The following is a 21,796-nucleotide window of genomic DNA, read 5'->3' as shown; positions in this document are numbered from 1 at the left end:
CGAAACTGCTTTTGCAAATAAAAGTGGGTATTTAATATGAGGTTGAGTATTTAAGCAAAATAATCCTTTACTACTGCTCTTAATTACGATCCGTCCGTCAGCACGTGAAGGCAACGTTAGCACACGTGATCTCGGACCTTCCAGACCTGCTCAATCAAACATCAATAAAACGATCCGAGCCAGAACATAAATTCAATTCAGTTTATTAAAAAGTTCATCAGTTTACAACTAAAATATATGTAGTTATAATTCAACTGATATTTCAAGCAGCTTCTGTGACACTTGTAACACTGATTGTTTCCATATAAAACTTCATCAGTGTTGTCTGTCTGTGGGCTGTTTTCTGCTGATTCTTTTATGCAAATCAGACATTTTCTGCAGTGAATTTCACCAGTTGAACGCCTCAGGAACTTTTTTGGTGAAACCAGTTGCTGTACTGTTGCTCGATGACATTACAAACCTTCAAACAAATGCTGAGTTGGTCTGAAAACATAATGTTACTTGAGTGATCTCAGTACGAGAGGGCCACAGACATAGTACATACACACTTGCTTTGCATACTAACAAACAAGGATGGACACTGAAGGCAGTCCTGCACTCCTCAGGCAAAAGAGTTGACATTCTCAGCAAAGTTGTTGTTTTTGGAAACTTGGCTACGAAGCCGATTTACACCAGGAGCTGCCTCCAGTTAACATCATTAGGATTTCATTATCTTGTAGACTCTGAATCCTACTTTCAGAAAATTTCAGTGGCTTTCTACTAAAATGCCATTCAAATATACATTAATTCTAAATAATGTGTGTTTGTGGTGCTGCAGCAGTTAGCTGACAAATAGGAACTAAGTAAAAAAAATCATCATCATCAAATCTTATCTCCCATTGAGTAAAAATACTTATTTTTTATCCTACAGAATTGAAGATGTTTTGCCACTTTATTGAGAAGTCACACCTGATTAAACACTTTGATGATTGGCTAAAACTCTACTAAATGTATTCACTGATTATCTGGTTCTAGGTCCAGATGATTTTGTTTTTATATATTTTTCTCTAAAAAACTGAAATCAATCTCAACAGACGGTTTGACTGAAGTCTGATCACATTACAGATCTGCTGAACATCACTCAAAACACCTGATCTGCTCCTCAAGTGTGAGCTGACGACTATGTGTCGTCTGTCTGGTTGCTGTTGCACATCTGGATCAAACCAATTAAAGACGAGACGGTGCCCATCAGCCCCACCAGCCAGTTGGGAAATTGCCCCGCCCACAGGAAGCCGGACGGCATCCAGTGAATGGCGTTACTGAGGTCGGCCATGCTGCTGAGGACGGAGAGTACTTCCCCTCGCATCTGTCTGCGCAGCCAAGAGCGACTGCAGGGGGAAAACAGACTAGTTTACATGGACATGTGGTTTGAACCTGTGACCTTTCCAACGTCTCACAGTGTGAAACACATGAACCGCAAAGACTGTGGATACAACACCTGTTGTCACCTCCGTCCCTCTCGCATCTCTTCAGCTTCTTCTTCAGTAGCAGCAGAACTCGGAGTGATCTAAAAAAAACAAAAGTCAAAAGCTCAGTCACCATCTTGTTAACTTACTTAGTGACAGTCACTTAGCAGATTTATTGACTGGATATCTTTGACTCAGTATAAATTTGAACCATCATATACTGTCTTTTAATTTGTTCGTATCCAGTCAGATTTGATCTGATGTTTGTGGACAGACCTGAGGATTCCCAGCAGCAGCGAGGTTCCCCACAGCACTGTGCTGAGCAGCCACCACTTATCAGACTTCACTTTGATGAGCTCAGCGTCAGCAGCCCACGCGATGTGTTCGCAGGGGTAGTAGAGCTGGTCGGCCACGTTGTTCAGCACCGATATCCAGCGCACGCCGGCGTCCTCCTCCTTGGAAAGACATGCAACATTAATGCTGCGTACAGTAGCAAATATTTAAGATGTGTATTTATCTATCACACCAACCTCTCCTTTTAAAGAACAGAATTTCATCAGAACTGATGATGTGTTTAAAAACGTCGTATTTATCCCATAAGAACTCGGACCCATTCCTCCGTTAAGTAAAATTATGGGGGATATAGAACAGACTAAATGGACCACATTTCTGAACTTATTTTTGAGATCTGAAATGTATTATTTTTCGAAGCTGTTTCATATAAGGTTTTCCATAAAATATGGTGAGGATAGGTTAATCGTAATCTAGGACAGTATTAGAATAGTTAAATTGTTTGAAACAAAATTTAAAATTTGCTTGTGTCACAGGTTTTAATCAGGCAGACCAACATTTTAGAAATGGTGTCCTGGGAACTCAAATTGACACTGGGTCACATGACTGCACCAGGATGTTAAGTATCTGTCACTTAGGGACTTCTTGAGTTAAATTCAGGGATAAAGCTGTATAGGGAAATTTCCAGAATATTTAGAAGGTCTGTGTTCTTATGGGTTATGTTTTTAAATGATTTGAGAGGAGAAAGATGGAGCAAAGTGCCGTCATGTGGCTCACCCCGGCTCCCAGCCCATAGCTGCGGGAGTGGGCCAGCATGGACAGATCATCAAACAGCCTCAGCACCGTCCGGCAGTGGCTGAGCTGAGCAGAAAACAGCAGCAGGCTTTTCCCGAGCCGCTGGGATGAAACGTCTGTTTCTGCCTTCCGGGAGAGAACTCCTCCAACCAGCTGAGAGCCGTAACAGGCCGTCCTGATCTGAAGAGACAGACAGAGGAAGAAAACATCGGGTAGCATTCAAAGTGTGTTTAGGTCACAGGAGTGTTTACCAGACTTTCAAGTCTATTCCTGTAATTCAGCGTGTTATTCTTCCTGTTTGTATGTTCATAATAATAATGACACACATACACATGTACATTTAGCCTGCAGCTCTCCTCTGTAGGGACGCTTCTACTGCAGGCTCTGAGAGCAGCTCTACTGTCAGGACAGGAAATGCACACAAAAAGTCCAAAATATAAGTGTGCAGGCACCTCCAGTGGAAATGATTCTGTAATTTGGTTTGTATTCACTCAGTCAGTCAACTTTGAGTAATACATCTGTCAACACCTTTAATTTAAGATGTACGTTTTTATCTTATTTATTTACTTTACTTTGACGTGCCCTCCTCTGCTGTGCTACACTGCTCTCTGTTCTAGCACAGATCTTGTTATCATTTCATGTTACCACATATTTTCAATGTATGTTTTATATTGTATTGCCATTGTACGGTTGTATTTTAATTGTATTGCAAGCACCTTTTATTGCAATTTTGCATGAAAGGTGCTATTGATTTGATTATCATGTGAAAACTATTCATTCCTTAAACGTAGCATATATATTGATTTAGCCTTTTCTACCTACATAGTACACTAACACATTATCTGTGTGGCAACAGATATCAAGTCAATAATTCTACTGGCAACAGCATCTTATTTACATGCACTATTAGTTCATCCTGTTAAAATAGGACATCAAATCTGTGCATGTAGCCTCGTGGCATCAGTTCATAGAGACACAGGAAGCTCATTGACTGAAGAGTTGGAGCTGAAACCTCTTTGTCTGCCTCTCTTTGTCAGAAAGCACACAGAGGCAATAACAGGCACATCCTGGAACACACTAAATTAGCTCGGTGTTAATCATGGTTTAATCAAAGTGAATTATCAAGTGCTTCATTAAAAGAAAAAAAAAAAAACACACAAACTGACAAAATGATTAAAATGCTCTGTTGCCCTTTATTCAGCAAACACAGCGCATCATAACAGCAGCAGCCGTGCGCTACTACTTGTAATCAAAGTCCTCAGTTGTCCATTCGACATTCACAGTACTGGACTGAACTATCTGTAATTTCTTCACAAAACTTCCACATGTCTTCAATGTTGTAAAATACAAACTTGAATGGGTCCAAGATTGATATCCTCTCATGCTCGTCCAGGCCTGCACTTTTTTTCTCAACCCAAAGCTTTCCATACAGCTGTGCAGCCTCGGCCAGCTCCTCTTCGCCCATCGTCAGCGCATCGGGCAGCTCCACCTTGGCGGAAAACACATGCTGGTTTGCTTTAACCCACTCTGCTGCTTTTATGCAGTCGTGTACAATACTGGGCTCCGCTCTGTCCTGTGGGAAAGACGGAGACAAAAAACATTATATTAATGCTCATAATATATACATATGTTCATGTTATAAACTGTGTGTACAAAATTATTAGAAAAATTGCATTTTGCTTTTTATTCATTTATTCTTTTGATGCTTTGACAACATTGGGCCCCATTAACTGATATCTTCTTATCTTTTTTCTTACATTTGTTCTTGCAAGAAAAGTCTACGCCAGATTCATGACATGTTCTTAAACCCCAGAATTGTTCTTAAAATGAGACTATACAATCCCCCCCCTTAATTAAAGAGTTTGGTCTAGACCTGCTCTTTATGGAAAGTGTCTTAAGATAAGACCGTTATGAATTGGCGCTATATAAATAATGATTGATTGAATCGAAGAAAATGCAATTACAATCTGTACGTAGATTCTGTTCTTACCTCAGAATAAATCCTAAATAAGAAAACATTAATCAACGTCAGAATCTTTGTGAAAATTGCGTAAGTGGGGTTTAAGAAGAGATTTCTTCTTAAGAACAGTTGGTATATGTGGCCAATTGTTCCTAAAACCTTCATCATGCCAATAAAGCCAATCGAATGTAAAAAATCCCATGGGATGAACAGTATCACAACCTCTATTCATATAAAATATAAAATACTGGACGCTTTACCTTATTCAGGGTTAATCTCGGAGTGTTTGTCTCCTGGGCAGCAGGGACAACAGAAGAGGACATGGCAGCTGAACTTGAAAACAGTGGAGCTGCTGCAGAATCAGGTTTAAGATGGACGACAGACGCATGTGTATCCGCTGAGGAGTGGACGGCAGGTGTTTGAATTAACTGTGCAGACGGAACATCAAGTGCGTTCGTTTCTTGCTGCAGAGCGGTCAGCTCTGGGGAGGGGGAGGCTGTGGTTGGTGGAAACAGGGGAGAGTGAGAAGCAGCTGGGTTTGGTTGCAGTGAGGAAGAAGAGATGGAGAAGGACACATCCACTGCAACAGGAGTAGACGCCGACAGACTGGAGTTCAGGATGTGTTTGGACCCAGCAGCAGCTGAGATGGACATGTGTTGTATGGCACCTCGGCAACTGCCCAGGTGTGCTTCCATGTCTTTTCTTCTCAGGATGGTTTTGTCACAAAGAGGGCAATGAAAATGTCCTCCATCCCTGCAGCTTAAATTGCATCTGCAGATCTTCTTATCTAAGAGCAAGTGAGGAAAAAAAGTTTAAATTAGCCACAAGACACAGGATCACACAAACATATGTACATATATATATATACTCACACACACACGCACGCTATGTAAGCTACAAATTTATAGTTTTATACTGTCTCTTATTGTTGAATTTTATGAATATTAAAAAGTCCCATCTTAGGATGGGCTAAGCTGTAAATGCATAAATGCTGTGATATAAGGCAATGGTTTCTGCTACAAACTTGTACATATGCAAATAAACAATAATGCATTGTAATGAATTACTTGAGCGCATTGTTGATAATGTACTTTTAAATATCACAGTTTTAAAATGATAACATGATAATAATAACTTTTTTTATGATTATCAATGCTGTTAACTCAAGAAAAGTGTGTCTGACACTGTGTGTGTGTGTTTGTAAAACTTACCTTTAAAGTTAATGGCATTTTTCATGTGAATTTCCAGGTGCTGCTGGAGTTTGGCTGGCGGGCTGGGTTTGAATTTAGGACACAGGGGGCAGTGGTAAAGTTTGCAGCATGTGGTGCAGCGGTCGACTGCAATTTGTTCACTGGCAGGAATGATTGAAAAGTGCATCTACAAAATACAGAAAAAAAAAACTATTGCAAATGCTATTATGACCATGGCACACAAACAAATAACAATAATGATGTAACACAGCCAGCAAAGCCTTCACAAGCTGTTTAAATGTGAAAACAGCTTATTTAAATAACATACACATTTTCCTCTACAGCCAATGGTTTGTACAGACAGACAAACTTTAAATCTGCCTTATTTTGGATGACAAATAACCTCAACGTGACAGTAAACACACTAATACAAATGCAGACCTGTGCCCTCGCTAAACTCTTAACAAAAACATTAACTAAAACACAAACACGGATTGTATACATGCGTACAGACAGAGTTATCTTAGTTTTCCATTTAAGAAAAAGCAAATTCTAACATAAAACTTAAGGCGCTAACGTTAGCCACCGTTAGCATAACTACCTGTAAACCGACAAACAGGCTGATGATTTCATACACATACTGACAAGCAAAGCTGCTTGTACAGCGAAAATAAGCACATAGGCTGTTTCTAAATAATGCAATTCAGTCACCTACCTTTAGGATGAAGCGAAACGAACCGGGAATATGAGCGCTTTGCGTCCTTTGTGGGATGCAAAACACAAAAAAATGTTACTTCCTGTCTTGACGGCGGAGCTGTGCGTGCACCGGAAGTGACTCCACAGAGGACAACGTCACAGAAAACAGACATCATTTTTATTCTATCACCATGCAGTATTTAAGGCATCTGCAAAGTACCACTGTCTAATAATCCACCTTTACGAATGGTTTATATGTTACCAGTTTTAAACTATTAGAAAGACAGTTTGAGTTGCCAGGTTTCTTTGACTGAGGAGCTGCAGAGCATCTGGACCAAAATGCATTTATTACCAAAACACCAACAACTGCACAATCAATGTGATAACTGTTTGTGAGGGGATGTTTTTAAAAATGTTTTCTCAAGCAGGCGACCGGAGCTGTGATTGTATTTTATTTTCATTGCTGATCAATCTGCTGATCATTCTTCTCTCAGTTCATTGTTTGGCCAATAAAACAACAGAAAAGCTGAAAAATGACCCAAGTGTTTCAAATGATTATCAGATATTTTCAGCTATTTTCTTACTAAAAGAAAACTGTTGTCTTATTAAGATAATTATGCTTTATTAAGGTTCGTAGTTACAAAAATGTGTTATTTTACTCCATTTGACTCTTGTAGACTCTCTGAGTGCACAGTAGTTTTGTGCTTTATCCTGGTTTTGATCTTATAATGCATTCATTCATTAACAGCTGAGGTAACATCAACAACTGCACAATTTATGTCATTAATGGTTTATGAAGTGATATATATATATATATACACACACACACACAAACACACACATATATGTATGTATGTATGTATATGTCTCCTCTGAGTTCATTGTTTGGTCAATAAAATATCAGAAAAAACTGAAAAATGACCCAAATGATTCAACTGATTATCAAAGCAGATGCTGATTAATATCCTCCTGAATGACTGGTGATTAATGGACTAGTAGTTTAACAATATCAATGCAGTAATTTAAACATTTTTGAAGTAATATCACACAGCAACAAGTCAATGCAGCTCCCTAAGAAGCCACCCTGTCCTGTTCATGAGGTGTTACTAATGTCTTTTTTTCTATGGATACAATTGTCATAAGCAAGGAGGTGAAATGTTCCCCATCCCTGCAGATTAAATTGCATTTGCAGATATATATTTTTTTATCTAAGAGCAAGCCAGGAAAAACAGTTTAACTTACCCACTGACTAACAAGACACAAGATCACACATAAACACACACACACACACACACACACACACACACACACACACACATTAATGTCTTTCTATACTTGTAATTACACTCATTGATGTAATACATTCCCAATCCCCTAACCTTAACCTTATTCTAAACCCTCAAATGACGCTGAAAGATGTGAAAACCTGGCAAATTGTCCTCAAAATGCAAGAATGTCCGATGTAAACTATGGTTTAAAACCAGACACACACACTCACAAACACACACACACACACACACACACACACACACACACACACACACACACACACACACTCTCTCTCTCTCTCTCTCTCTCTCTCTAACTACTGTAATTAAGGTGTAAGTGTAATAAACTACAGGTGTATAATTACACAATTTTATGGTTAAACATGTCACAAATACAGACACATATAATACCAGGGATCACAACACTGACAGAAATAATAAATCAGCTCATAAAAATGTTATAAAATTATCTATAAAGATTTTAGTAGCTTTCCGATTTCAGAATATATGATTGATATTTCATTTTCATATATATATATATATATATATAATTGAAAAACTAAGTAGGCGATTTCTCAAGTAATGAATGACACAGTTGATGATACAGTATTGACTTTGGTAGACGCGTTAGTACATGTAATGGGAGGAGTACTTACAACTTTATCTCTTCCTCTGTATGACTCCAGCAGGCGCACCAGAGCCTCCACAGACTGCTGCATGTCTGTCACACACTCTCACACAGCAAAATAAAAACACCGAAACACCATGAAAGTCCCGCACGAACACATATCCACCTTCAGCTGTTCATCAGTGGAGCAGACCTCAGCTGGACTTTGAAACAGGAAGTGCCCCAAACAGACCCAAGTAAACGATCACCGAGTCAATCGAGCTTCCTCTTCTTCTTCTTCTTCTTCTTCTGTACTGCTGTCCTCAATTTAGACGAAATCACTTCTTCCTCAACAATACTGATTGACACACGACTTCAATAAATACAACAATATATTATAGAATGAGCTGAAACTGAGAGGAATGTTAAATATGCCTTGTCTGTCTTATTTTATGACGTATGCCAAACTACTGCAAACAATAAATAAAATCTTAAAAAAAAATAAATAAACAGACAAAAGAAAGAAAGAAAAAATAAATGTAATGTAATGGTTTTGATCTTATTCAGGATGTGCAGTTTACTAAACTGAACTGAAAAGAAAAATTAGGATAACTCTGCTAGCATATATTATACCTAATCATAATAAATCTGATTTTCATAGGGGTCCGTCATCTGCAAATAGAGTATATTGTAGAGTGCATATTCCTCCTCCACTTTACAAACATAACATAACAACATCAGTTCAAAGTGGGACACAATTACAAGAAAAAAACAAAATGTATTCATTTATTTTATATTATCTCAGATGAAGAACAATACACAAAGCTACAGTAATAGTGTATTCATTTTCTATACAAGCAGACAAACGATGCAATGATGAGTTTGTGAATGAGTTTGATATTCAAAGCACAGGGTTTTGTGTGCAGTGTAAGTGTGAAAGTGAGTGTGTATTTATATATATATAGTTTGGTGGTTTTAGTTTGTGAGCCAAACTCAGTTAGTCTGGCTGTGTTTGAATGCAACTGGTGACACCTGGTGTTAAAGACAAAAATGTATATCCAGGAAGATAATAATTGTAGAGCTTAAGTTTTCAGTTTGAATTTTTCTATAGTTAGTTTACTTACTTTATGTGAGTGTGTGGGTGTGTGTTTAGTTTGAGATGTTTTAGTAATCAGTGCGTGAAGAGTCGTTGTCGTAGACATCTGAAAAAAAAAAAGAAAAAACAATTTTCTTAAAGAATTCAATTTAGTCAGACAAACATATTGGATTCAGAAGTGACTATTTCAGATCACACTGGAAAGACAGTAATATAGGTTGCATGGCATCTTTTAAAGAATATGACGGCTTGAAGATAACTCACCACCTAGATAGTCAACATCGTCATAAATGTCTCCTTCCCTGCAAAGAAAGATTGATGTTAAAATGACTGCAGAATAATGTTTCTATTGATTTTTATGTGTGAAATCCAGGCCTAAGAATTGATAACATGAAGTAAAAATTGAGCTTAAAACTTGGTTTATTTTATTCATTGATAAAAAACGAATTTATTTCATTGAAGCACTGATGAAATGAAAAGATGCGGACATCCAGTACATAAAAGATGAACAACCTTGACAGATCTGTAATAGACAGATAATCCTCATGCAGTGTTATACAACAAAAAACTCTAGCAAACAATCAAAGTCAAAGAAGATCATGCCAATAAAAAGTACTTACACAAGGCAGGTAATCATTATTTGTTTAGCATATAAAAAGACTAAATCAAAGTAAAGCTAATGGTGGGCAATATTAAACTGATGAAGATTCACTTACATTTGAAGAAGAAGAGATCTGGATACATAACCATCTGTAATAGGTGAGGCAGACTTTATGTAATACAGTTGCATTGAACAAGTAAAATTTGATACTAGTTGAATGAAACATTGTTTATCGGTTGTCATCTGACAAACACTAATCATTGTAAATTATGAATTCCCCATGCAAGAAAATAAGCTATTTTTTAAGCTTGTGTGGATTAAATGTTTGCTGCACTAAAACTGCACATCCTCAAACGGTAAATTATGTTGACCTTTATCTTTAAGTATATGTATATTAGATGTTTTGCCTGTTACCATTGTCACTATTGTCATGTTAACGATTTAAGAACAAAATTGCCTGAGTAGGTGCTAGCATGGCTGCAGAATTTTTGATCACATAGCCACAACAATAAAGGATGTAGACCATTGTGTAATGTGATAAATAATAGAAAGGCTCAAATGCATACAAAACTGTCTTCAAAAACAGGAATTTAGTCATTTAGTTTGGGTGTTGGTGTTTTGGATCAGGTAAGTGTTATACCAAAAGAGGAATGCAAAGTGTTTACATACATTTTCCAAACTGGTTGCGACACAGAGCTTTCTTGCTGTTGGTGAGCTCGATGATGTCCACGATGTCTCCCTGAGTTATAGGCAGATCCTTCCCTCCTGGCTTCTTTATGATGCAATTAGGATTCACCATCATGGTGTGCAGCACCTTGTGAGGCCCTTCATACTGGGAGACAACAGTCACAGTGATCCATTTTTAACATTTTCTACATTTCAGTAATGTGGCACTGTCATATGTTTACATTATATTATATGCAACGTGGAAATGATGCTTCTCATCATTGTGAGCTGTATGCAGAGTTCCTCAAGGATCTATCCCGGACCCTGTTCTTTTCTTTTTATAATTGTTTCCCTCTGTAACATATAATGAATATACAACACTGAGCATTTCCTTTCACTTCTATGACAATCCCAGCTGACTTTGGGCGAGAGGCGGGGTACACCCTGGACCCCCACACGCCAGCCAGTGCCAACACAGAGAGAACCACTCACACTCAAACTCACACCTATGGGCAATTTAGAGTCACCACTTAACCGAACCTGCATGTGTTTGGACTGTGGGAGGAAGCCAGGGTACCTGGACAACATGCAAACTCCACACAGAAAGACCCCAGACCAAATAATTTGATGTGAAAGTGTGTAAACAATTTACCTTAAATTTTTTCTTCAGCTCCTTCAACACTTTGGGATCTACGCTGCAAAAAATATGATGATTTAACAGTTAATCAAGAAGCATATAAATGCACTCCATCAGCGCTACATAAATGAGGCTTTACGTGACAGTACTGAGCCTTCAAAAATATCAAGCTCTCATTTCCTGTTCTCTTTTGGTGAACCAGTTTTGAATAAATACCTAAATTCAGGTGGTGGTGGGGGGAACTCCTCAGTTATAGGCTGTACATCATCATAGTCATCTGAGGACAAAAAAGCATAGCAAGACTGAAATGACATGAAATGAAATAAAATCTGTTGAAACAGATAACAGTTCAAAACATCCCAGTGAGCATCTACTAAGATTTCAGTGTTGATTTTGTAGCTGACAATTGGGTGAAATCAGCCTGAATGTCTACAACCTATATTCGCCCTCTTTACAACAATATGAACATGTCAGAAAACATGAATTTTTTTAGTAATTTAGGTAATTTTCTTAATTGTTGCATGGAAGAGGGACAATATTGATAAGTGTGAAGGCATTTCTCTAAAGTCATATTGCACTGGTAGGTGAAATGTAGTCTATATGAAGACGTAATGTCAGCGCATTTAATATTTCATAGAAATATTCCAAGTCAATATGGAACTGCATCGGCTGTGTATTGCTGACAAGAAGCTTCCTGAATATCGTAATGGGAGCAGTTAAATGGGAGCTTTTAATTTGAACAACAATTGAATAAGAATGGACCATTTTCACCAATAGTTAGTGGTTAATGGCCATAAATCCCTGATGTGAATCTCTAGAAAGTAATAAATGTTTTTCACAAAAGCAAAAATTAATTAAACCAAACAATCTGAACTTGATGTCACATAAATAGCTGTGACTATGTTGTTTCTGTGGAGCAATAATGAAGATAAATAAAAAACTGTGAAATTTGACCTTGTATTAATTCTAATCTGCAAATAATGTCTTGTTATTTGTAGTGTGTCACTTACCATCATCTTCAAGCATGCTGCAAATTAGAGGAAAAACAACGTGTTAGCCCGAATAAGCAGAAGATGGATGGATGGATGGATGGATGGACAACATGTTAGTTGGAACAGATGTGGGTGAAACTAAGAAAGCAATGCAACCAAATAATAAGATGTGTTTACATGTGGAATTAAAAAGTAGCAAATCACTCATTGGCTAAAAAGAGGAAAAGTTTGGCTGAAGAGTGTTTAAGACATTTTCCTTTTTTAAAAAAAATCAATACAGCAGGAATAACATGCGCTACCATACCTGTCTCTGTTATTTGACTCCACGTGTAACATACTTGGGGGGTCTGGAGGTGGCGGAGGCAACGGTGATGTGTCTATTTTCCTGGACTGGATCACTTTGCGCTTCACTGCCTCATAGTCAATATCCACACAGGTGTTACTGATGTATCCATCTGCAAAGTAACACAGCATCAAGATGCTGTACTTTGACGTTTTGTTTATCACAATTCAGTGTGTGAGTCAACACAGACCCATCTTATAGAGAGAATGACAACAATATTATCTCTGGGCGTCTCTATATAAAACCATGTAAAACAGGTTTAAATATCTAAGCTCTCAATTCTTACCTCTACAATGATGTTAAGTTACAAAGCTGAGAGGTTGAAAGTGATAAGGCCATCAGGATGTTTTGGTTTCATAGATATAGTTGACTATCATCTGCAAAATTATACTTTTTATGTAATGAAGCTAGAGTGATGTCAGAAGCACAATCCTTTGACAAAGCATGCCAAAATGTTTTCAATCTGAAGGTCTAAACTCAAATTAGTCCTCATAAATACAAGAGCATACGCACATTTTGCCAAAGGGCAGTAATTGCAGAAGCAGGTACGTTAAAGCATATTTAGAAATAAAGAAAAAAAAGAGAAAGACATCAGCTTCTTCAGATGCCAACTTCCAAAGCTAAAGCAAAGCCAATTATATAGTAAAGTATAATGATTAACCTTTTCCTACCACACACACACACACACACACACACACACACACACACACACACACACACACACACACACACACACATGCACACAAACTGCTGCTGGATATTTTCAGAAAACAGGGCTATACAGAACTTCAAGCCAGGAATCTGCAAACTTTCTTGTGACCTTTTCAAATATTGATACCTCCGTTAGCTCATTTGACAAACAGAACATCATCCCAACAACATTTTAGATTTGAGTTGAACTTTGAGTTGCCCAGCCCTAATATCAACAAAGGCCTCTGCAGTGTCTGTTAGGTTGATTGGATGTGAACTTACTGCAACTGAAGCACTAAAGAAAGGTTCCGACCGGAAGGTTTTCCACAAATTATTGAATTTTATAGCAAAACTCACAGTTTCCGTTCAGAGAACGAGCCAACCATTTGCCTCCTGGGTTATCCTGCACTCTGAGGATCTCCACACTGTCGCCTTGTTGGACGCTGAGGTCAAGTTTTCCTCCTCCATTCCAGTCATGCCGAACCCTGGCTGTATGGAGAACCTCCATCTCTCCTTGCAACTACAGAAGGACAGAAAGAAAGCTGTGAAAGTTGACAATGAACAGAAAGTCAGCAGGTTAACTAACTAACTGTAGGTGACCTTGATAACTATCGGCAGTATTAGATAGTCAGTGCAATATTGTTAATTTTTTCCTTTCAACTTTTGGTTTTGGTGTTATGTCAATTAAAAAAAAGGTGTTCTTTGGATTAAGCCACTGAAGTTTCAAATGTTTGAACTACTAAACCTCCAATCTGTAAATGGCAGACTTGTTTTGTTAGGTGGTGCATTATCTTCAACTCTCGTCCATGTAAATTAAATACAAAAGTGATGCTATCTGATCTGCTGGACTTCAGAGAGTTTCATGGAAGACAAATGTTGCTGTTGGTTCCTCACCTGAAAGTTCTTCCTTAACTCATTTTCTTTTTTCTGACGCTCCATCTGCTCTTTCTTCTCCTGCTCCTTTTGCCTCTTTGCTTCTTTTTTGTTTTTCTTCTCAGCAGTTGCCCGGTTTACCTCCACCTGGTCCCTGCAAAAGAACAATTAAAATGAGAAATGACTCATCACCTTTTTTTTAGATAGTTACCTCACAGCATGTACTTACTGCACAGACTATGTTCTAGACTATCTACAGCCATGCAAGGGATGCTGTGTATCAGTGTGCTTTGAGCTAAATGCTAACATGCTTATGATGACACTGTAGCAAACTATAGCAAGCATGTTTGGCATCTTAGTTTTGTGTGTTTGAATACTAGCATTAGCTAATTAGACCTCATTGGGGGGTTATGGATATCTGTACATTGCCATCCCCAGAGACACACTAGAAAAAAACTTATATTTGTGGTTAAATAAAAAAAATACCAACAATGTTACATTAGTGTAATACATTAACAATAGTCAACATGATTGTGTCTTCAGGACTGAATTCATTCACTCAGCCATAAACACTTCAAAGTAAACTATTTTACCAACTGCGGCATCCAACAAACTCAACCACCTTTTGTTTTTTCAGTTTCTTCCAATCTGCCCGTATTTCAACACCTTCCCTTTTGTCACTATATCCTGCTTTAACAGGAAATAGGTTGAATCACAGAAATGACAGTAATGACAAATGCAGACACATTTGATGTTGCTCACAGACACATTTAGTGTATAGTTTGAAGCACTTTGTGTCAAAACCAAAAAACCATATAACTGAGAAAACTCTAGTAGTTGCTTGATTGTTGCATTAATAATTGCTTCAGTGGTGCTAGCAGGTGCAAAAACAAAAGTAGGAGTAACAGAAATAATAAAACACTTTCCTGCCTCATGCAGCTGCAACCACTTTCCGCTTTTAGCCAGTCGAGCTGGCTAGATACAGATACAATGGCAGTAAGTTTATACTTACTCATCGATAGACTCATACACATCATCATCATCATCATCCTGCAAGACAAAAGGTTTTATTGCATTTTTAAAGAATTAAGAAAAACAGTCTTTGTTTTTTGAGGTTCATTAGATTAAAGGGGAATGTCAACTGTTATAAGAAAATGAAACTATTGAAGAATCAAAGTTGAAACTTGAATGTAAGATCTGTGTCTGCTCAATTCGTCTCACCGATATCAATTAATATTCCAGCATTGCAACCAATTGTAAACGAGAATTAAAATGTATTTCTAGTTTTAGTTTTAGTCACCAGAGGAGCCACGTAGTTTTGACTTCTTAAAAAGGGTGACATTCTCTCTTTTTAGTAAGTAAAATTTCATTTTCAGTTTTCTGTCCTTACCCCGTCCATACACAGTGAGCTGCTGTCACCCCAGGACTCTGTGAAATACACACAATATAAAGAAATGAAAGCACATTGTCTTAGATAATAATTCTAATCATGATGATACAATGAACTGCTTGTCAGAAGAACAAGAGCTTCAAGAATAAAAAAAATAGATTTAAAAAAGCTGCAGCAACTGTAATTGTGTACCGTTCTTCTCAAAGCTTGCAATGTCATCATAGGTGTCCTGGTTCTCTACAATGTCTCTGCAATCAAAGAAAGAAAAAATATGTTTGCTTTATCATTATTTTCTTACATTACAATTATCAGTTAATTATAATTATCAATGGTCAACTATATCTTTTGAAATGTTCATCAAACCATCATCTACTGTTCCTAATTTACTCATCCTGCAGATGCAGAGCAACATTATCATTCATTTGGAGTTGTGTTACTGTCCACCTGATGAATGTTAATCCACATTCATTCTCTTTTAGCTCTATTTTTGGTCTCCACCCATTAACCATTACTATTTGTAATGGCAAGTGTGCCATCATGGTTATAGGACATGTATAATGTAATCGAAAATATAATTCCTCACACCAGGCATTTCCTGGTGCATTTCATCTTTCATCATGAAAGCTGTGACAGAAATCCAACTGGCTGTATTGTGGCATTTTCAAATATTTTATTATTGCTGAATCTGTATTCAAAGATGTGAAATAAATGACATGAAATTAAAAACAAAGACATGTTTTTCTGCATGTGCATCCCTGCAGCTACCGTAATAACAGCAGCATCGTGTGAGCCAGTTAAATACTCACATGGAGGTTGTTTGGCGAGGAAGCGTCCTGGGTTTGTTGGATCGTTGTGGCGGTTTTGGAGGACTGTTTACTGCAGGTGAAGACATCTGTCTACCTGCTGAGCCTGATGAACCTGATGGTAGAAAAAGACAGGATAACTTTTAGTGAAGGCATTTTTTTGGCAAAATGAGACAGATGAACCGTCACACCCACTCACTTGTATGGACGGTCGGCAAAAAGACAAAAATCAATGATAAATATACTGAAACCATCTGATTTTCTTCAGTAGGCTCATCTGTTTTACTTTACGGCTGTTAATTAACACATTTCCACACAGAGATGAAACACACTGCGGTTTACGACATGTTTTAAAGAATTCTTTGAAACATCTATGATATTGTTAAAAAAATAATCCTAACTTTGAGGACTCTTCCGGTATCTGATTCTCTGTCTGCAACATATAGATTTAAAAATGTATCAATTTACTTACCTATCCATCAAAAGCTTCATTTATGAGATGAAAAAAAATATTACAAACAAAAAATAATAAAAATTGTACCAGGTGGTTCTGTTTTTTCTGTTTGAATTCAACAAAGCGACAAAATTAGCCTTTTTCATTATAAAAGTACGGCACTGCCTCATCTACTGGACCTTGGCTGTGCCTGAAATCACACGACACCATTTTGTATCAATGCATAATGGGAATTACTATACTGTACATGGTGAAAGGTAATGTACCACTGATGGTCACTAACCAAGGATTATATACCATCATGCATTGCAATAAATGATGACAGATGTAATTAATAGCGCTGTGAGTTGTGTCCAAAAGTATTTGTTCATTTTATGGATGAGCTTACTGTATTGTCCTCTACATCGAACTCCCTGGATAGTGAGTAGTGAGTAATGTGAACAAGTTAATGATTTCGGACACAACCTGTATCGAGGCAAAACACTTTGACTTGTCACAGTTACTCATAACATTAATGCTGGTTTTCTTCTGTTCAAGTGTCCCAGTAAGCCATGACAATGGATATGAGGACCCTGAAACCGAAGCAGCTAAATAGAATTCAGCCATCGCTAATGTAATTGTAACACCTGTGTTTTTTTTACGGTGACGTGTTAAACTGTCTTGTTTGTTTTTGTGCTATATCGACCAATCTCCAAATACAGCAGCCACTGTTACAATTTTGTCAGGTTAATTATTTTTTAAACAGGATAGACCTTGAGTGTTTGCTTTTCATCTGGAAGAGATTGAAATGAGCGAAGCTTTTATAAACTTTAAGCCAGAAAGACACAGGCATAGAAATTTGTTGTATACCAGGAATTTTTACATTGTCTTCTTCCTGAGAGACTCACCATTATGCTTTCTTGGGCTTGGAAGGGCAGGTCCTCGGTTGAGCCTCAGGAAGGGCTCCAGGTTGACATTGGGAGGTCGTTTGGGTTTCAGAGGCATAGGTCCTTCGAGGGGCAGGGGCTTCCTCAGCGGAGCCACATCCCCAGTGCTCCTCTCCCGGGGCTGCTGTCGGAGCGGTAGAGGGGTGGCTTTGGGAGTTGGTGCAGGAGCCTGAGCTGGAGCTGGAGCTGGAACCAGGCCTGGTTTGGTACCTGGAGGCTTCTGCTGCCTCAGCATCATGTTCTGTAGCATCTCCCCTGTCTGCTTGACCATGGTGGTGTCTGCTGGCTGGACGGATGATCTAACTCCAGGATTGGGAGGCGGGCGAGGGAAGAAAGCGGGTCTGGAGGGGGTGGAAGCTGATTCTGCCTTAGGGAACCTCACCAAACCTGGGTAGTCCATTACAGCAGGAGCTGTAGGAGACAGTCTGTGATGGACCAAATCGTTCTCTGTCACTGGCAGGATTAATCTCCCAAATCCAGGTCGAGGAGAATTCGGAGAGCCGCTGTCTCTGCTGCTGGTGTCCGAGGTGCTGACCTTGTTGTTGAACCTGGCCCTCAGAGCCTTGACATCAACGCTCTCCTCCTGATAACAACACAGGAGCACAAACTCCACTGCAGCAGCTCTGTTTCTAAAGCAGGAAGTTAGCAGCACAGCAAGGCATCCCCCCCACGCACACAAACACACATCTTTGAGTGAAGTTGTGAAGTGTGAAGTGTGAATGCATCGTACAACACCACGGTTCGAGTTTAGCTTTGTTAAGAATTTTAATGGAAACATTACTTAAGATGAAGTTATCTGTTGATGCTATGTACAGATCCAATACCAAGACTCCAAATTTAAGATCTGCTTACGTCACTGCAATTTGAATATTTTTTATGCAAGTAACATGAGGTCAGAAGTTGCTGTGGCAGTAAAAACTGCAGCCTGTGGCAACTAAATAAATGCAAATGAAACACATTTTATAGTGATACAGACTCAGCCAATATCCATCCATCCAATACAAAGTCACTCTAGAAGTCGGTTTATTTAAGAGAATTCCTGTTAGAGCTCCATTGCTACTTTTTCAGATAATTTCACGAGAGATTTTTAATGTAAATTTTGTGCTATGGTTTTCTTAATCTGTTATATTTTGGTCATTTAGAGTCACTATGACAATAATATGCAAACCAAAGCTCATAAAAACTAGTCAGGTGTGGGGGGGGGAGTTCAGTGACCTGCCAAATTAGATATGTAATTTCAACAACAATACTTTTTTCCAATTTGTTTTCATTTCTCCCAACGTAGAAAGTTTACTTCAGTACTTTCTGACTTAATAACCATCTTAGTGGCATTAATTTCATCTGTGCATCATGAACTCATCCACTTTCATCTGCTGATCAGACACTGAGGTCAGTCTCTTTATTCTTCTCGAACGAGATGCTCAAAGTCAAAGTCACTTCCTGTCTGCTTTCTCTCAGTCACACTGAACCTGCACCACATTGCTGCCAAATGTGACTCTGCTGAGAATGTTTGTGAGAGCATACCCATCATACATATGAATCATTCTCTCTTAAAAACTGGAGACCAGCGTTGTTTTCACACTCAGTGGCCACTTTACTAGGTACACCTGTAAAATCTAATATCATAATAATAATATATAGATTTGGTATATAATCAATATATATTTATAAAGATGATGATGTTCATCTTTGATTGACACTGTCAGGTATTAATTTGATCACTTGATCACTGTTTAAATTTAGATTATTGAGGTTATTATTGTAGTTGCACTGGACTTCATTATATTGAAAGGTGCTCATAATGTTTTGTCCAAACCACTCACTAACTCTAACTAAGACCTCAGTAATGAACATTCATTGCAGAATTTGTGGCAAATCTGTTGTATCGGATTGCATTATCTTGCACCAAGTGGCCAAGGAGTGTACATTTTGGGATTTTTTTTGCAAACATGTTTAGTGTGGATGAAAGTCTGAAAATTTCCCCGCATGTCGACATGAATCCCAGTGATTTTGTAACTACTGAAGCTCTCAGTTTTAAGTGTTTTTGTGACGCTATTTGAGGTTTGAATGTTGTCATTCGAACCCAAATAAATGACCAAACTAAAAAGGGAAACAAATTTGGATAAGGTCTAAGAACAGTTTAAAAAAGACCTAGAGTCGTCCAGCAGCAGAAATAATATCATTGGTTCAGATTGGGAAACATGATGGAGGTAAAACCACATTTGGAGGATGTGAATGAATGAACACGTCTTGTACTTTGTTATCAGGACAGAATGAAAACATGATGATCATTAACATATCTGAACACCTAATGTTGTAACACGATGTGTGAGGAAGAGCAGGAAGCGCTCACAACCACACACCTCTGCACCCTATCCAGGGTCCTGCGGTGGTTACCATAGAAATGCTGTCTGCTGTCACTCCTGCACCAATAAGCTGCAAGCTCTGCTCGCAGTCGTCTCTCTTGTTACAATGAAGAAAGGAAACAGACACAAACTTTTTTGCTCTACACCACAAAGCACGTACACGGGGTTCCACTGCAGAAAAGGGCCTGCAGAAAAAACCCAGTGTGTATATATAAATGTGTGTGTGTGTGTGTGTGTGTGTGTGTGTGTGTGTGTGTGTTGCCTCCTTTGGCACTGTCACATTATCGCAGCTGTTTTAAAAGGTCTCACCACAGACTGTAGCTTTGCAGGTGTGCAGCAAAAAAATTAAGTGAACTAAGTACCAAAATTATGACTGTTACATAAAACATGAATTAATTACAGTTATAAGTTATATTTTAGTAAACCAGTGTTTCTGGGATATTGCTAATCAGTTTACATTTGTATTGTCTTATCATCAGCTTGTCAGTCATCTGAAAAGCATTTTAAATTGCACTGACCTATAAGACAGATGCCATGAAAATAAAGTTTGATTCAATATATCCAGGTAATACTTATCTTTTATCACATGTTAGTTACAAGCCAGTCTCTGCTACAGACAACAGACATTTGATATGGCTTATCAATTTATGCAATTGTCTGTGTGTTCAAGAGCTGCTGAAATTACAATAATTTGTCTGGAGTCATGATGCTCTAAAGTCTTTGTAATCATCAATATGAAAGAAAAACCTGGATGAAGTTCACCAACTTTTATAATTTAATGACTAAATGTCAACCATCATTGTCCTTTTTCTTTAAAAACAAGTTTTAAAATGCAGTTAATGTATATAATTTAAGAGTAATTGCGCTGGAAAAGAAGAAGTGGTATTGAGCACACTGTAAATCATTAATCAGTGATAGCTGTGTGTAATAAAGGTTTCTTTCAGCAGCAGCAGCAGCAGCAGCAGCTCTTTTTTTAAAAAAATCCAACTTCCCCTTAAACTTAAAAATTAAGTAATTGCTGTCAGGAACAACTGTAGCTGAACACATCGACAATTTACCGCTTTTACCAGAGGACCAGGATCTGCTTTTTTAAATCATCAGATCATTCATTTGAAAACCAGCTTAACTGTTTTAAAGGTGCTGAAAGAAAGTGAGGTTTAACCACAATAAACAGAATCTGTTGATGCTCTGTCTACTGCAGTCTGGTTATTCACAGACACCTTGATGGTCAGGAAAAAAATAGCCAGACGGGTGAAAGATGCTGTGAAGTGGTTTATGACTCCACTGACTGATTCATGAAAAAAAGCTAAATAGTAACTAAATAGTATTGTAAATAACAGCTTCTTACCATATTTGCCTTTAGTGATGGTTTAATGATGGATTAAGTGCTCCATGTCCAGCAGTGAGTCTGTAAAGCTACTGTACAGACAGCGACATGACCTGTGTCACTGAACCTACTGCAAATGAGGAAATGCTCAGCGAGTGTGGGCAACAGGACGACTGACACAACATGGGATTAACAGCAGAGAAACATTAACATGCTGCCTGCCAGCTTTGGTCGTTTAGTCTCACGTTAAAAGCTCAGTTTTTTCCACTATGAATTTGTTGCAAAAATGGCAACGTGAGATCATTTCAAGTAATGCATTGTCTGTTTTTTTTGTCTTTCTGGCAAAGTGTGTTTATGTGTTTTCTCTCTTCAATTCAAAA

At 38.1% G+C, this 21,796-nt stretch overlaps 2 protein-coding genes across 3 annotated transcripts; both read right to left on the bottom strand.

Annotated features, from left to right (window-relative positions):
* Positions 1-187: 187 nt before the first annotated feature.
* Positions 188-8,654, bottom strand: pex11g (peroxisomal biogenesis factor 11 gamma). Of its 2 annotated transcripts, XM_070832924.1 has the most exons (5): positions 8,302-8,643; positions 2,514-2,711; positions 1,722-1,900; positions 1,478-1,546; positions 188-1,367 (listed from the first exon to the last, which is right to left on the bottom strand). In XM_070832924.1, the coding sequence occupies exons 1-5, from the start codon at positions 8,362-8,364 to the stop codon at positions 1,160-1,162; spliced, it is 717 nt and encodes a 238-aa protein (XP_070689025.1). In that variant the 5' UTR covers positions 8,365-8,643; the 3' UTR covers positions 188-1,159. The 2 variants fall into 2 exon arrangements, with proteins under 2 accessions (XP_070689025.1, XP_070689024.1); XM_070832923.1 differs by lacking the exons at positions 188-1,367; positions 1,478-1,546; positions 1,722-1,900; positions 2,514-2,711 and adding exons at positions 3,669-4,104; positions 4,752-5,278; positions 5,703-5,868 and having other exon boundaries at positions 8,302-8,654.
* A 304-nt stretch (positions 8,655-8,958) lies between these two features.
* Positions 8,959-21,723, bottom strand: LOC139202396 (FYN-binding protein 1). Its single transcript, XM_070831862.1, has 16 exons — positions 21,438-21,723; positions 17,685-18,306; positions 16,347-16,458; positions 15,733-15,788; positions 15,541-15,578; positions 15,163-15,200; positions 14,172-14,304; positions 13,635-13,797; positions 12,549-12,699; positions 12,263-12,279; positions 11,469-11,529; positions 11,268-11,310; positions 10,619-10,781; positions 10,065-10,098; positions 9,613-9,650; positions 8,959-9,454 (listed from the first exon to the last, which is right to left on the bottom strand). The coding sequence occupies exons 1-16, from the start codon at positions 21,438-21,440 to the stop codon at positions 9,417-9,419; spliced, it is 1,710 nt and encodes a 569-aa protein (XP_070687963.1). The 5' UTR covers positions 21,441-21,723; the 3' UTR covers positions 8,959-9,416.
* Between the last annotated feature and the right edge of the window lie 73 nt (positions 21,724-21,796).

The sequence above is a fragment of the Pempheris klunzingeri genome, chromosome 6, assembly GCF_042242105.1.
Source record: "Pempheris klunzingeri isolate RE-2024b chromosome 6, fPemKlu1.hap1, whole genome shotgun sequence".
In the NCBI taxonomy this organism is placed as follows: Eukaryota; Metazoa; Chordata; class Actinopteri; order Acropomatiformes; family Pempheridae; genus Pempheris; species Pempheris klunzingeri.
The sequence above is the reverse complement of the archived record's forward strand: the minus strand, read 5'-3'. Positions and strand labels throughout refer to the sequence as shown.

Coding starts and splice junctions, on each gene's coding strand:
- pex11g (XM_070832923.1), bottom strand. CDS start 8,364: ATGCAGCAGTCTGTGGAGGCTCTGGTGCGCCTGCTGGAGTCATACAGA. Junction 5,279..5,702: donor AAATGCCATTAACTTTAAAG/GTAAGTTTTACA, acceptor ACTTGCTCTTAG/ATAAGAAGATCTGCAGATGC. Junction 4,105..4,751: donor CGAGATTAACCCTGAATAAG/GTAAAGCGTCCA, acceptor TCTTTCCCACAG/GACAGAGCGGAGCCCAGTAT.
- LOC139202396 (XM_070831862.1), bottom strand. Junction 15,789..16,346: donor CCTCGCCAAACAACCTCCAT/GTGAGTATTTAA, acceptor CTTTGATTGCAG/AGACATTGTAGAGAACCAGG. Junction 13,798..14,171: donor AGTTAAGGAAGAACTTTCAG/GTGAGGAACCAA, acceptor GTCCTTCTGTAG/TTGCAAGGAGAGATGGAGGT.